Source organism: Takifugu rubripes, chromosome 19 (genome assembly GCF_901000725.2).
Source record: "Takifugu rubripes chromosome 19, fTakRub1.2, whole genome shotgun sequence".
Classification (NCBI taxonomy): Eukaryota; Metazoa; Chordata; class Actinopteri; order Tetraodontiformes; family Tetraodontidae; genus Takifugu; species Takifugu rubripes.
Genome location: NC_042303.1, coordinates 6,064,084 through 6,080,078, shown reverse-complemented (window position 1 = coordinate 6,080,078; position 15,995 = coordinate 6,064,084). Strand labels below are relative to the sequence as shown.

Sequence of the window (15,995 nt, the reverse complement as noted above, 5' to 3'; positions counted from 1 at the left end):
AAACAGTTTAACTTCTCTCTATTTTGCGAGCAGGAGAAAGTCTGAGGAGTGCATACCCACTAGCAACCCCACTCAAACGGGCTGGGGCTTTGAGGAGTTTTTGGGCCATGCCTTTCTCTTTCCCTGCCCACTTCTGCCCCATTGCCAAGAGCGAAAGACAGTGGTGAAAAGTGAAGCAGGAAAATAGATCACAAAGTCACACACTTGCATGTACAGAAAACACCTGGAATTTGCACGAGTGGCGTCTGAAGCTAAAATCCAATGCAAAATCCCGGAGCCCGCTGATGGAGCAGTCACATGAATTGTAGCTAATACGTCAACAAATGAATGTCTCACAGGAATATGAATTAAAACGCAGAGAGAGGAATAAGCTGAAGAAACAGAAGTCAGTACTTACGTGCTGGCCTGTAGCACAGAAGTTATGACAAGTTGGCCAGATTTTTTTGTTCCAGTGCTTTCTGAAGCATTTCAGAATAAATAGGTTTAGGGATTTTCTTAGAGCCGTACAGCAAAACCTTTGTCAGCATTTGGCAGCGTTCCCAGGTAGTGCATGTCGCTCAGTTCCCATTTCAAGCAGCCACCCTGCACGTCTTTAGTAGTTCGGCATCTGCCTGTGCTTTTATGTGCATTTACAGCCGGTAACTGCCGACCTTCTCATTTAAAAGATTGTACTACTGAGTGTATGTGTTTGCTGTTGGCATCACAGTGTGTATTTTTTATTGACAAAATATGTCACTGTGTTCAAAAAAGAGGAGCTGTCACTGAAAGAGGGATATCCAATTGTATTTCCTGTGGATCATAACAATTACATAAACAAACAAACAAAAAGAAATAAGGGGGGAAAATACCCATCTGTTAGATTCCATTGTCTTAAATTTCCTAAATGTGCGGGTGCCACAGGCGCTCATTAGAATCTCTCCTCAGGCAGTAGCCAAGACAGCTTCCAATATGACGTCACACTTCATTTTTTTCATTTATTCTTTATCCTCTCCCTCCCCATGCTGTCTTTTTAGGTCACTTGCTTGGTGAATTTCCTTGAAGGATTTGCTACAGACTAGAAGTCACAAATCACTGTGCTGAAAACCCAGCTAGAACGATGGGCAAGACGCTGCACATTCCTCGTCCCAAAATCTTAACTCTCTTTCCCTTTTCCTCCTCTCCAACACTGAGCTTGTAAAAGTTTCAGCTGCAAGGGGTTTGGGCCAGCCTCTATTGGCACTGTTTCAAAAGTGCACTGCCTGTTTCCGAAAAAACGGAGGGGACAGGTCTCCGCGGGGAGTGCTGCCTCCATGCACTTTTTACCACCGCCCTTCTGTCTCGCTCTCTCTCTGTCTGGGATTCAGAGCAGTGACTGCTCTTTTACTCTTGTTCGACAAGCTCAGTTGTCTCTTCAGAGGCTTGTGACATAATGAGGATTAATCCTGCAAAGACTGGCCCAAAGCAGAGGAAACACTAGCTGCTAGACTGTTTCCTGACACTCTATATTGTCCTTCATTTCAGATCTTACCAGACATAACATTCAGAGCTTAGACCCCTATCTCCGTGATGCTGCCTCACTTAATCTGGAAAACCAATTTGTACTTTCATTATGTTTGCATCTTTTGGCATGTATGCAGATGGCATCATCAGTAGTCTTTATGTCTAAATACACTCTGCTTGCCAGCATAGGCATAAAAGATAATATAAATTCAATATTTTAGTAATATAGTGTTTCTAAATCTCTTCCCAAATTCACTAATAAACCTTTTTGTGTTCAAGCATTGCTACTGTTCAAAAAGGTATTTTTAAGTACTTAAACCAGCCAAATTTTTTTTTAAAAAACAATGAAACAACCACACACGTGTGATAGGGCTACATTTGTCAGAGACTTAATTAAGATTAAGATTAAGATTAAGATGAACTTTATTCATCCCCGTGGGGAAATTGAATTATAGTAGCAGCGTATGCAGAGTAAAGAGACAGAAAAAATAAATACAGATAAGATTAGAATGTTATAAGCATATATACAGCATATATTATAAGCATTTATATAATATATACATAATATAATATATACATATTATAAGCATTATAAGCATATATACATAAATATAGAATAAATTAGAAATAAAATTACAACATGAACATTACACAGTTATTGTTATTGGCTGGGTTTGGATGAGTTATAGAGTCTGATGGCGGACGGCAGGAATGACTTCCTGTACCGTTCCTTAGAGCAGCGAGGCTGCAGGAGTCTGTTGCTGAAGCTGCTCCTCAGTTTGTCCACTGTGTTATGGAGGGGGTGGGAGGGACTGTCCATGATTGTCCGCAGTTTCAACACCATCCTGTCCCTCACCACCTCGTCCAAGTTATCAAGTCTACAGCCAACAACAGACCCTGCCTTTTTGATGAGTTTGTTGAGTCTGTTGGCATCCTTTGCTTTAATGCCTGCACCCCAGCACACTGCAGCAAAGAAGATGGTGCTAGCCATGACAGACTGGTAGAACATGTGGAGCATCCTGCTGCAAACACTGAAGGACCTGAGTCTCCTGAGGAAATAGAGTCTGCTCATGGCCTTCTTGTAAACAGCATTGGTGTTTGTGGACCACTCCAGTTTATTGTCCAGCTGGACACCCAGGAACCTGTAAGATGGGACTAGTTCCACTTCTTTCCCACTAATGCAGACTGGGGAGGGTGGGGTAATGAAGACTTAATGAAGAATTTTTCAGGTATGAATTTGTTTTATCTTGTCACAGATATTTCCTGTTGCTACACTAAGAGTTGGAAGCAAAAATGTTTTTCAGAAATCCTAAATTTCTAAAATTCTATTCAGCCATATGTAATCTTTTGCAGCATTTTTTTAACTGAAGTATTGAGTTCCATGTACGACTCTCAGGCAAAGATTATTTACCAAGTACCAAGAAGTGACATTATTAAATACTGTACTGAACGCTGAATATTGTACATTCCACCATTTTATCTTTTGCTCCTGAATTGAATCTTTCCAGTTTCATTAATGGACAAGACCTCCTGTCATTGTCTTCTTGTCTTTGTCCTCAGCTTCCATGGTCAGTTTCCCCTTGGGGAAATTTTATTTATCCCACACCTTCCTGTATTGCTTTCATTGTTTGTTCTTCCTGAGAAGTAAGAGCTGATGATAAACCTGGTTTTATGGTGCCACTGAGTTTGCACCCTTGTCAACTTGCCGTTGCACCAATGTACACAGTGGTGAACTGAAACATCATTGTTGCTTTTGTCTACCGTGGTGCTCTGTGGGAGAAAGCACAGCTGACATGAAAATGAAGCTAAAATATGATGTGTGATGAGAACCTTTGGTAGTTCCTGTCTTTTTAAGATCTCGATGGCTTCTCCATTGCTCCCTTGAGGTTGCTGGCCTTTCTTAGGCCAACTGCCAACTGCCTTGTTACTGTCAAGCCTATGCTGAAATGCCAGCAAATCTACAGTCTACACCCTATTCAGCAGCTCAGCAGAGTGCAAGCAGCACAGACTAATAATGTGCCTTTTTGCAGCTACAATCACTCTTGATTTTTACTAGTTTTTGTATAGTTTTGTTTTTCACTTCAACTTTTCTGTTTGACTCCCCCGATTTAATCATAGACTTAATTCAGAAATAATCAGTTTGACATGACATTGTAAAAAAATGTTTCTAATTAAACACATTGTATTTACTTTATGGTTCATTTGGGGATATTTATTTTAGTCTAAATTTCAGTTTTGTTACAGTTCCTCCATTTGCCCCCTGGAGCCAGCTGTTCCTGTCACGTCTCTGGCAACACAGCGGCACCTGGCGGCCAACTGTGGAAATTACTTGAAAAACTTGCTCCTCAGTCTTCTCACTGTCTCAATATATAAACGACTTTTATTGTAAATGGCTAAATGATTGCATGTTTGAAAGGTCAACCCAAAATATTTCATTGTCACTTTAACCTGCTCCACCATATGGTACGGCAAAATCACTCCTGAGTATTATCATAAGATTTGTAAGTCCACTGTAATTTTTAAAGGTAAACTTTATACATTTATATATATACATATATATATACATACACACACACACACACATATATGTATATATGTGTGTGTGTGTGTGTGTGTGTGTGTACGTACGTACGTACATACATACGTACATACATACATACACACACACATATATATATATACACACACACACATGCATACACACACACACATATATATATACACACACACATGCATACATACACACACACACACACACACACACACATACATACATACATACATACATACATACATACATACATACATACATACATACATACACACACACACACACACACTTTTCTCTTTTTTTTGATGAGCCTGGGGACTCGATATTAGCTGGAGTACAACCCTGACCCTAGTTCACTTCTAAGGCAACGAAAAGGCAGACGAATCTGCAAGGAGGAGGATAATGACCCATTCCATATTCCTGATCCAAGCTTTACGCCCCCTGATGCTGCAAAGACACCATTACCTATTCAAAACTATCCTCAATGACAATTCACAGTGATGACCATGTATTCTGACCATGAGGACTTCCTTGCCATGCTACATTTCTTGGGTGCTTTTACCTTTCCAGGCATAGAGGACTACTGACATTTACTCTCGTTTCAAGATGGTAGCTAATATTATCCAAGGAAACATTTTTAGTTGTTTTTGCCAGTTTAGTGCCAGTCTGCAAGTCCCCAAGATCCTCACAAACAAAACCAGATGTGCAGATGTGACAACTGCGGGCACTTCTCTGCTACAAGTGTGCAACTTCGGACCAATGGTTGTGTCCAGATGGAAGTATTTAGAAAGTATGCTTTAATTTTCATGTTAATACAGTATATTCATATTCAAGTTAGTTATGCTTGCATAGAAATGTCTTTTATTTTGGTTATATGCAATGCATATTTCTAAAAAAAATAATAATGGAGTTTTACCATATAGTGACACGTCAGCTATTTTGTAATAAGAAATGTTTAAAAAAACATCAACACAACATTGATTGTTTTTATTTTTTGTGCCTCAAGTAAATTAAATTCTAATCACAATTCTAAAATGCTAATCACAATAGAAGACTGCTTTTGTTGTTGTTAAGGACTTAAAAGGGTCAAAAGCATAAATTAATCTAATACTGTGGCAGTAAATTGCTACGTATCACAAGTTATGCTTACAAAACTCTGTTTTATTGACTATTTGCTGTATGGAAGGTTCATAGTTATTATCAAACCAAATCAATTATTTTAATCTTGAAATCTCCACCTACATCATTAGTGTTACGATTCAAGCCCAATAAATAACTGTGGCTACATAAGTGAATAAACGTCTATACTCTTGCACAGATTTTGCAGAAATGTTTTGAAATACATCCAGATGGTCAGTATCTGATTAGTGTAAATCCCATTGAAGAGTCGCGCGTCCTGGATGTTGGGTGCTCACAGGAGAACCTGTTACTTTTAAAATCCTCTTAGATGTCAGGCCATGTGACCCCCCACACCAGGATGTGATGCTTTTGGACATTCACATGCTCTCTGGGTTCAGACATGCTTCTGTCTCCATACCTGGTTAATTTTAAACTTTCAAGTGTGCACATGTATTAGAGCGGTCTGCTTCACATTTGCATGGAAAGACCAACATCTGAATGTAACATCTTCTTACTTTAGCCATGTCCCTTCAGGGAAGAAAAGAAGCCTGGGCTGAGGACAGGTATGTAAATAGCTCTTTTCTTTTTTGTTTTTTCATATATGGCCTGTTTCTTCCGTTGCTTCAACACACCTACTTTGCTCCAACAGGAGCCAAGATGTGCTAAAGTATCAAAGGAAGGCTTTAATCACTTCTGTCAGGCAGAGCCACTTAGACCCAATTCCCATGGCTTGCATGACCTTCTGATGGTAGAGTGAGACACTGTACTACAGATTTGGCCACAGGAAGCATGACATAAGAATTTTACAAGTTCCTGGATGTGGCAATGAAAATATAAACCCTGATCAACTCATTTTAAGAATATTCCAAACAGCAGCAACAAATCACTTAAAAGCACAGTGATAATAAATGACAGAATTGTAATGGAAGTGAAGCATCAGTGATATACAGTTTGTTTATTAACACTATTTTTTACTGTCTCCCCCCCCCCCCGCTACACACACACACACACACACACAGTATTCACGAGGATTCAGCGCAACTTGTAAGTTCAAGTAATTTATTTTATTACTGTGTTAATGGCAACAATCTCAGATATCCCAGATGCCAACATGTTTTATAGTTCTTTGGGTGGCAGATACACAAACAGTCCCCCTCCTTAGCCTCTGTTGGTTTCTCCTATTGACGTGTTTCCACAGAGCAGATGGCTTTACACATAAATCCTATTAACAACTTTCTGCTGATGGGGACTCCATGAGTACAAGTCTTTTTCTTTCTTTCATTATCCTCGCCGAGACGCCTGCTTTATTATTTGCTAACCTCTCCTAGACACAGTGGTAGGGCTGAAATCAGAGGCCACAGCATGTCTGCAGAGAAGGTAAAAAGATGAGTTGGTGGATTTTTTGTTGCTTTTATCATAGAAAGAATGTGTATGTTGACTTTCAGTGACATAACATTAGTGAGTGTGAGATCACACGGATAAAAGCCAAAATAGTACTTTAGATTTTTCAAAAATGTGCTGTTGAAGTGATCTTAGAGTTAGTTTACAGTGTTTTTCTTCCACTGTGTAATGTATTATCTGCCATCTGAAATACTGAAGGAAGAAAGAATATAACATCACATTTGAAGTCAGGTTAGGTTAGAACAGGTTCAACATACGCTGCCGTTGTGTTATAATTGCATATTTATGTCGATGCAGCCTGTTCTGTCGAGCAAACGAGTTAAATGTACTGGTAACTGAAATAGCAGTACCCTGCCTGTATGAATGACGAGCGCTCATTTGAATGAATCAAATCTATTGTTCTCTTTTTTTAACAATAGGTGGAGGTAATGGGTCACATGATCTTCATCTGCAAATAAATACATCCAGCAAAATCCATAGATCAGTGATTTACAGTCATTTCACTCATGATTTAATGAGAAGTGGTCAGACGCGTTTAAATTGAAGCATTTTGTCATTGCAGCAACAAGTTATAGCATTGTTCAAAGCTTTTTTTAAGTACAGAGGACAGACAATGTAAGTTGTGGACACATATAGCACTTTATCAAGCAGGATCTACTCCTAATAGGCTTACCTTTACTATCTCTGCTGGCCGCAATCACACTGACCTTCTTCTCTGTGACTTGAATGGTTGGAACACTGTTCTTCACCCTCTTTAAAAAGCTGTATTAAATGTGATGCGCTCTAAAATACAGAAAAAAATCAAATTGAATCTGATATGACCCTGATTTTTAGCTTTTGTTTAGATGGGCCAAAAAACCCCTAAAGTATAACCACAGTGGTGGAAAAATGACTGCATAAGGATACAACATATTTACAAGAAACAGAATATAAAACTCATATATTAGGAAGCATCGTAAATCAAAATCTATTCTAAACTGATGCCCAGATGTTTTTCACTTTAAGTGCTGCCATTCCTTTAAAGTATGGGCTAAAGCACCATTTGGTGTGGTTTTAAGTTTGCTAACTAGTCAAAAGACTGAGCAAGTAACATACAACTGTTACAGCACTGGTTTTTCAAAGGATTGTTACCTAATACCCCATTTTTAAATATACCGTTGACAGAAAAAAATCTAATCATTCTAAAAGCTGTAGTTGCTGTAGTCATTTTGTTTGCACAGAAATACATTTCTACATCTTCTTTTCTGCATTTTTACTTCTTGCTTCATATCAGACTATAAAGGTGAGTTCACAGTTCATTTACTCATAATTCACGTGACTTTAGTAAGTCTATATTTAATCAATACGTTTACACTGATTTTAATTCTGTCATTAAAAATTGTTCTGCATTGTAGCCCTGACTCATAAGTCTTCAGTCTAATCTGTTTTATATTTTTACACATATACAGAAGCCAAAAAAGAAGAAAGAGGAAACAAATGGAGCAGCAGATGCCAAGAATGGAAAAGAAGCAAAGCCCAAAAAGACAAAGACCAAGAAACCCGAAGATACTTCAAAGGATGAGAGTAATGCCATCCAAAGTGAGACTCTTTGACATAAATCATTATCTTTTACAAGAATTCTGATCAGACCACATTGTCTCACTGCCATTTTGTAACAGATGGAAAGAAGGTGAAGAAAAAGAAGACAGAAAAGGAAAAAGAAGAGACAGAAAAGGGAAAAGAAAAGGAGCCAAAAAAGAAAGTCAGGAGTGTTCCAAAAAAGAAGAAAGGTCTGTGCTGATCCACACCGATCAACAATTAGAAAAGCAAATGCTCCTCTCATGAAGATGTTCCCCTCTGTGCAGATTCAGACACAGATGATGACAATGATGAAGATGACGAGGAAGACACTCCCAAGAAGAAGACCAAGAAGAAGACACCAAAAGACAGCTCTCCCTCCGCAAGTTCAGCCAGAGAAAAGAAAAGTAAATCCAAAGGTTTGTATGACACATGAGTCATATCCTCAGTGGATAATGAAATGAATGCATCTGATGTTTAAACAACCGTTTAAATTCAGAGCTTGCGCAGACCAAGGAAGAACTCTCACATTCATGCTTCGGTATTCATATTAATGATCTGAACATCTTTAGGTTTCACTTTTCCTTTTATTTTGTAAATGAATCAAATACATTTTACAGTAATGAGGCTGAAAATAACAATCCATTATAGCTAGAGAGTGCCAGCATGGTTATATATTCTGTTCCTGGTAAATTCATGTACTGCATCCAAACAGAAACCATCTGAAAAAGGTACCCCGACTCTCGGGATAGCAATACATATGTATGTTATTCCTCTGAGTTCAGCAAGAGGTTTAATATGAAAGTGTTCCATTTTTTCATTACCGGTACATTACTGGAGAATTTAACCCGAACTGTCCATTTTCACCAGTAGTTTAACTGGATCCTCACCAGAGAGTTTTACGACCAGCTTCACCTCTGTCCAGTTGTCACTGAAGGAATTTACAATACAGTATTAGCTTAGTACAATATTGCCATGTTCTGTTATGTATTCTTCCAGTTGTGCATTAAGTCTAAAAAATCTCTGCAGTCATATTTTATTTTCCAGTGCATTCATTTACTTTTAAATACTCTTGATCTTTAAGTTCAACTTCTAAGGAAATATCACTGGTTGTGTGGCTGCACCAGCAAGACAAAAACAAAACCAATAACTCACAAAGACATTCAGAGTCAGAAAATGTGGTTAAGTGTTGTTTGTCACTTTAGTCAAGATTGCAATTTGATAAATTTGTTTTGATGAGAAAACATCCATAATTTGCACCCACAATTAAAAGACTGCCCGTAGTGGTCAACCACCCACATTTATCACCCCGGTTTTGTTTTTTGTTTTTTTACTCCCCCCCCTCCAAAACTTCACCCGAGTTTTTTAGCATCTTTCATCTCATTGTTAGGTCCACTGGGCCACAAGTTACTGTTTTTGTTCTGTCTCACCACTGTCATAGCAACATGTCTGAGTCGCAGCTTAAAGTCTTCCAACACACAAAGTTTGGTGCATACAAGACAACAACCTTCACGGCTGAAAATCTGGTTTTCGTGTTAACACAAAGCTAAAATGAGTCATTGTGGGACACGTGAATTTATTATCGCTGCTCTGAATAAAAACAGACAAAACAATGAGACTTTACACCCTAATATCATTTCAACAAGGATAGCTACGGTACATCTGAGTTCAGTTAAGAAATCAATAATTTTTACAATAATTGAGACTGAACACCAGATTTGTGCCAGTCATTTTTACATCTTGTGTATGTCTAATTTATTCTCTGTCGCTTGCAAATGTCTACAAATTGGTTTGGTTTCCAGGGTGTGCAAGGGGTGAGTTAGTGCCCGTCTTATTTAAACATTTATAGAATCAAATATAGAGATATGGGCAGATCTCTCAATGTCTTTTATAACATCTGACATGACAGCAAAGAAAGTTCTATCTAAACACCCACAAAAGCAAGTCTTGAAGCCAAGATAGTACTCTCCATTTACAAATCCAACTATAATATGCTTGATGGATGTTAAGGTTTATGTTTGACATGGTTTTGAGTTCTTAAGCCAGAGCTTGATTTTTTTTTTTCAGAGGACAAAAATTCAGATGGAAAAGAAAAAAAGGCCAAGTCAAAGGAGAAGAAAAAAGAAGTATCCACAATGTTCCAGATAAGTGGGGACAAAGAGGCAAAAAGCAAAAAGAAAGGTTTGAACTAATCCACTGATTTTGGCATTTTATCTGACATATACATATATAGGCTTTAACTTAAATAAAATGTTTTAACCGGTATAGAAATTCACTGTCTTTTATCAAAATCTCTCTCATAGCTGCCAAGTCAGACAGCGATGACAGCGAAGAAGAGACACAGTCGATGAAATCCAAGAAGAAATCTGGAGCCAGCTCCACATCAATGTTCCAAACATCAGGAGAAAAGGACAAAGAAAAGAAACCCAAGAAGAAAGGCAGGCCTACCAGACAAGTTTATGCTGTGGTTGAGTCACTGAAACGTGTCTGACTTCTGTTGGCCATTTCAGGAAAGGCAGAAGAGAGTGAGGACTCTACATCAGAGAAAGAAGACAAAGCAAAAAAGAAAAAAGCCAAAGGGAAGAAGAAAAAAGTATGGTTAAACCACATTCTTAAAGCTACATTTGTACCAAAGTAACAAACATTTTTACTATTTATTTATTTATATATTTTTTTGTGCCACCATGTCAGGAGAGATCACCATCGCCTGAGATTGAGTTCCACAATCTGGAGAAATTTGTGATGGACCCGGCTCCCCAGGGCGTCACCGTCAAATGCAGAGTTACCCGAGACCAGAGAGGGATGGACAAGAGCCTCTACCCTCTTTACTACCTTCACCTGGACAACGAAAAAAAGGTAAATGATTAAAACTGAACCAGCACAATTTATGCAAATGGATTGCCCATCAGTAGCATCATCAGGTGCTTCATCACGACCAGGTGCACATTAGATGTGCACATTAGATGTGCACATTAGATGTGCACATTAGACTCGGTGTAACTGGACCACATGTTGTTTTGTTTTCTTGTAGACATTCCTGTTGGCTGGGAGGAAACGGAAGAAGAGCGCAACTTCAAATTACCTCATCTCCATCGATGCCACTGACTTATCAAGGGGTGGAGAGAATTTTGTTGGAAAGCTGAGGTGCAGAGACATTTAAACGTTATCTGTTCATGCACCCAAAAGCAGCAAAGAAGTTGTGGCACATCATTGAATTGTTTCTTAATTCTTTGCTGTTTTTTCCAGGTCCAATTTGATGGGGACCAAGTTTACTGTGTTTGACAATGCTCTGAATCCAGAAAGAGCTCTTCCAGACATGTCAAATGCACGACAGGAGTTAGCTGGAATCATCTACGTAAGCCTTGATCTAATTTAGTCCACATCTAGAGCAAAGATCAGATTCAAATGTCTTAAATTGTTACATTTAAAAAAAACAAAAAAAACCTCTGGCCCCAGGAAACAAATGTGTTGGGAATGAAGGGACCCAGAAGGATGACAGTTATCATTCCAGGGATGAACAAGGACAATGAACGTGTACCTCTCAGACCAAGAAATGTAAGCTAAAAATCTCATTATGTTTCCTTTGTTCATCACAGCAAAAAACACAGACCTGATCACATTTTATCAAACTTCATTTGCATATGAACATTTTACCCCCTAATATTAACATATAAACAAATTTAATCTTCTGTCTTCGATAATGTTGCTAGACATATCTGGTAATAATAAGGATCTATTTGATTCAATATCAAAAGTACAAATATATTGTGATAACCCAGATTCATGGTTATAACGACCAGTGTTTATGATGTTTCCTATTTGAATGTCAATGATAATACTAATAATAATTATTGTTATTACTACTACTACTACTACTACTACTACTACTACTACTGCTCCAACTACTAATACTATTACTACTACTACTACTTATTATTATTGCTGTTGTTGTTGTCGTTGTTGTTATTTTTATTATTACTTATGGTGTAATTGAATGGAAATTGATTTAAATACAAACCCTGACATATTTAATCAGACTGATATTTCCAGTGTACAAACACAATCTGTTATGAGCAGGTAGTGATATTTGAAAGCCACTTAGATTCAAACCTGTTTAATAAAATTCCATGTCTTGGCTTAGTCGTACATTAAAGATAATTCATAGATTCAGATAATATTTGATCATTCTACCTGGGTGTTTTTCTCAACATCTCTGCATTAATCTGATGCCACAGATGAGCTTTAGCAGGACCTTCTAATTCTGAGACAGTGCCATATTTTCCTTCTCTCTATCAGTTTTTCAAGCTGTTGATTTATGTATCTCAGATAAATAATATGAGCATAATCAGGCATCTCAGAATGCCCAGCTATATACGGACTCAGAAAATTAAATCCATAGCTAGTGTGATTCATGGTGTTATGCAGCATAAAAAATCTTATCAAATCTCAGCACATACTAAGAGTTGTTTCTGACTTATGTTGTGCCAATTATGTGCAGGAATGTGATGGCTTGTTGATAAGATACCAGAATAGGAGGATGGAGAATCTGATCGAGCTTCACAACAAGACGCCAGTGTGGAACGATGAAACTCAGTCTCATGTTCTGAACTTCAATGGCCGGGTCACCCAGGCCTCCATCAAGAACTTCCAGATTGTCCACAGTAAAGACTGTGAGTATCACTTTTTTTTGTGTCTGCAACTGTTTAATTTTCCACATTTGCCACAATTAACGTCATGACTACTTGTATCAATAAAAACTGCTATTGTTATTGGTTTCTTCAATTATTTTACAAGTAAAATTGGAAAAAAGCATTGACATAACAAAAGGTTTTGGTTCAATCAGAAATATGACACCCTCTTTCATTTCTTTTTGTAAAAATGTCATAAATTCTAATCAAAAGTGCGTAACGGAATTAGGTGAAAATAGTTTGATAAGCATGCCCACTTAGGTTTTGCAGCATATTTCTTTATCCACACTGCTGGCAGATGTACCGGTAACTTGAATTTCTCTAGTGTTCTCTCAGACCAAAAAGATGTTGATGTTATTTAAAACACTTCATATTTAATTGTTTTCATATTTATTGTTTTGCTTTTGTTTCTCCTTTAATGCCAAAAATATGCTGACACATGCAAAAGGCTTTTATTTTTATTTTTTAAATAAAAATCACACTCATCCATCATTCATCCATTTAATATGTTCATAATAATAAATGTGTCACGGACGGGTTGATTAGGACCCAAACACAGGCCAGGACACAGTGGTAAAATGGTCAAACAAGCTTTATTGACAGGGGGGAGGGGGCACACAAAGAACACAAGGAACACAGAGCACACGAGGAACACGAGGGCAGCCCTCCAGGGCTGCGGAGCACACGAGGGACATGAGGGCAGCCCTCCAGGACTGCAGAGGGCGCAGGGAACAGGGGCGGCCCTCCAGGGCTCAGGGAACTGGAGCAGCCCTCCAGGAGACACGAAGCTGGAGCGGCCCTCCAGGAGACACAAATCTGGAGCGGCCCTCCAGGAAACACAGAACACTAGCACACGACGAGGAAGACGAACAGACAGCCTCGAGACTAACAGACACGCTGACAAGAAAAACAGAACACCCCCACAAGCCAAACAGACACCCTGGCACTGAAAAGGCAGGCGCAACCTGCTTAAATAGGCAGCCCGATGTAAATTGCTTACAGGTGCGCCTGCCAGCAGTGCCAGCTGCCACCAATTGTGCCCCACACCACCACCTGTAGGACAACGACCGACACAACCCAGAAACCCTGACAATATGACTTTAATGCAGTATGTGACTATTCTGAAATGGATATCTACACATTTTTGCACATTTGTTTAGTTAGTAAATGACAAAAGAACATGTTTTAGTAAAATGATATGGAAACAGATAATCATAAAAGCCAGACACATATTTTACCTAAGCTAGCAGTTGAGGCTAAAAATTAGCATTGCTTGTTTTTCGTGTTAACTGAAAACCACCTCTGAAATGTATTTTTTATATATTTGCATTTTTTTTCTGACTACATGAAAGCAGTCAGATTCCAATCTGATTCCAATCTGGATGTGACAAAATTCTGTTTTGGGATGGAAGCCCGAGCAGTGCTGAAATGACTCATATCCAAAGAAAATCAGATTGAGATGGTAGAGTCCTAGTATCATTTTTATTTATATTACATTAGCCTAAAAAAACATCTATTTAGCTATTAAATCTAGTCTAGTGACTTTATATGGGTAATATGAACATATCCTGTGAGCAATTTGTAACAGAACAGTAAACAAGAAAATCTGCTTGAGAAAGGAATGTATACTTGTGCAGCTAACAAAACAGCTTGATTTACTATTAACAAATCAAGTGAATAGATAAAAAAAATATTAATTTTGGTATGAAAATAATCAATGTTAATTACATTAGGTAACTGTAATTATTGTGTTTTTTACTCATTGTTTATGCATGATATTGCTACGAGTTTTGGTTCAACTTTAACAAACACATGTAAATAAACAAATACTATTATTTTTTAAAGTTTTTATTTGGCTTAATATCACAATGCTGACCGGCAAAATAAAGAAAGCTACTACCCAGTAGCATGAACACTTTTTTAACACATCCTTCCTTTTTTTCCACAGTGGACTACATCGTGATGCAGTTTGGTCGAATAGCTGATGACATTTTCACCCTGGACTACAGCTACCCAATGTGTGCCGTGCAGGCCTTTGCCATAGCGCTCTCTAGCTTTGATGGCAAAATTGCATGCGAATAACAGCTCCTCAATCTTTGGCTCACCGACACTAGACCAGGCAACTATTGGTCCACTGCACAAGCAACAGGCTGATACTCCCATAAACAGTGTTTTGAAATCTCATAGAGGACATCCCTGGCTTTTGTCACACAAAGACACACAATTTGACTGGAGTTTTCAATTTAATTTGAAGATTATACTCCTTCACTGAAAGATGAGACAGAATATTGTTTGGGGTTTGTTGGGTTGTGAATTACTAAAATACCAATGGTTGCTGACACACAACTTGTTGAACACTGAGTCACAATGACATTTCTTCTCATAATTAAGCTAATTGTTACTTAGAAACTTTGTAAAACCTGTCTAATAAATACCTTTCAATCAGTGTAGTATTAAGTGTTGTGCACCCAGCGCTGAAGTCTTGTAATGTTCTCTGAATAGACTTGCTGTAGTTTTTCTTTTTCCTGTACATTTCTTGTGGTATTTGTGGATTTTTTTAACCATTGCCTTTGTTGTGTTTTGAGGTTTACTGTAATTATGTCATTTAATAAAGAACATGGTTATATATTTTTTCTTCATCTATTTGTTGTCTGAAGTAATTTCTATTATCCTGCGACATATCAGTAAACACCCCAATAGTAACCTGAAGACTGGCTGTAAAATAGATAAACAAAAACATTTATTTGTCTTTTTCCACCATCAGGTTATCAAAAGGTTTTTTTTTTACTGTTTGGATTTTGCATACAGTCAGTAACCCTTACGAAAGTTGAAATCAAGTTAACCCCTGTTGACTACCATGAGCAAATTTTATCAAGCTGGATGAAATATTAGTTTGCAAGGGCAACTATAGTTCTCTTGGGGTTTAAAGGAACTTTGTTCAGGTAGAAAAACCTGTTTGACGCCGAGGCCCCGAGAGCAAGTGAGAGGTGTGTATTCTGCCTGAACCTGCCTGCTCAGGCAGTTGTCCAAACCTGCACAGATTAAATGAAGCCTGAAGTTGGCGGCTTTTCTGCTCTGAGGTGACGTTTGTATGAGTGCGCGCGCGCGCGCGTGTGTCACTGTCTTCTCTTGTTTACTTGACTTCCTGCTCATACGGTTGAGATTACTTGTTATCATTCTTGATATCTGTGTTCAAATCT

The 15,995-nt window shown here is 38.2% G+C and overlaps 2 protein-coding genes across 2 annotated transcripts; both read left to right on the top strand.

The window, feature by feature from the left end:
- Positions 1-5,253: 5,253 nt before the first annotated feature.
- On the top strand, positions 5,254-8,543 carry LOC115246763 (nucleolin 1-like). Its single transcript, XM_029826052.1, has 6 exons — positions 5,254-5,712; positions 6,169-6,193; positions 7,824-7,832; positions 7,999-8,128; positions 8,209-8,319; positions 8,395-8,543. Exons 1-6 carry the CDS (start codon positions 5,672-5,674, stop codon positions 8,541-8,543), a joined length of 465 nt encoding a protein of 154 aa, XP_029681912.1. The 5' UTR covers positions 5,254-5,671.
- LOC101066604 (tubby-related protein 1-like) lies at positions 8,264-15,434 on the top strand. The gene is made up of 11 exons (XM_029827530.1): positions 8,264-8,319; positions 8,395-8,526; positions 10,175-10,288; positions 10,411-10,545; positions 10,618-10,700; positions 10,799-10,963; positions 11,139-11,251; positions 11,354-11,462; positions 11,564-11,662; positions 12,606-12,777; positions 14,744-15,434. The coding sequence occupies exons 3-11, from the start codon at positions 10,243-10,245 to the stop codon at positions 14,875-14,877; spliced, it is 1,056 nt and encodes a 351-aa protein (XP_029683390.1). The 5' UTR covers positions 8,264-8,319; positions 8,395-8,526; positions 10,175-10,242; the 3' UTR covers positions 14,878-15,434.
- The last annotated feature ends 561 nt before the right edge of the window (positions 15,435-15,995 follow it).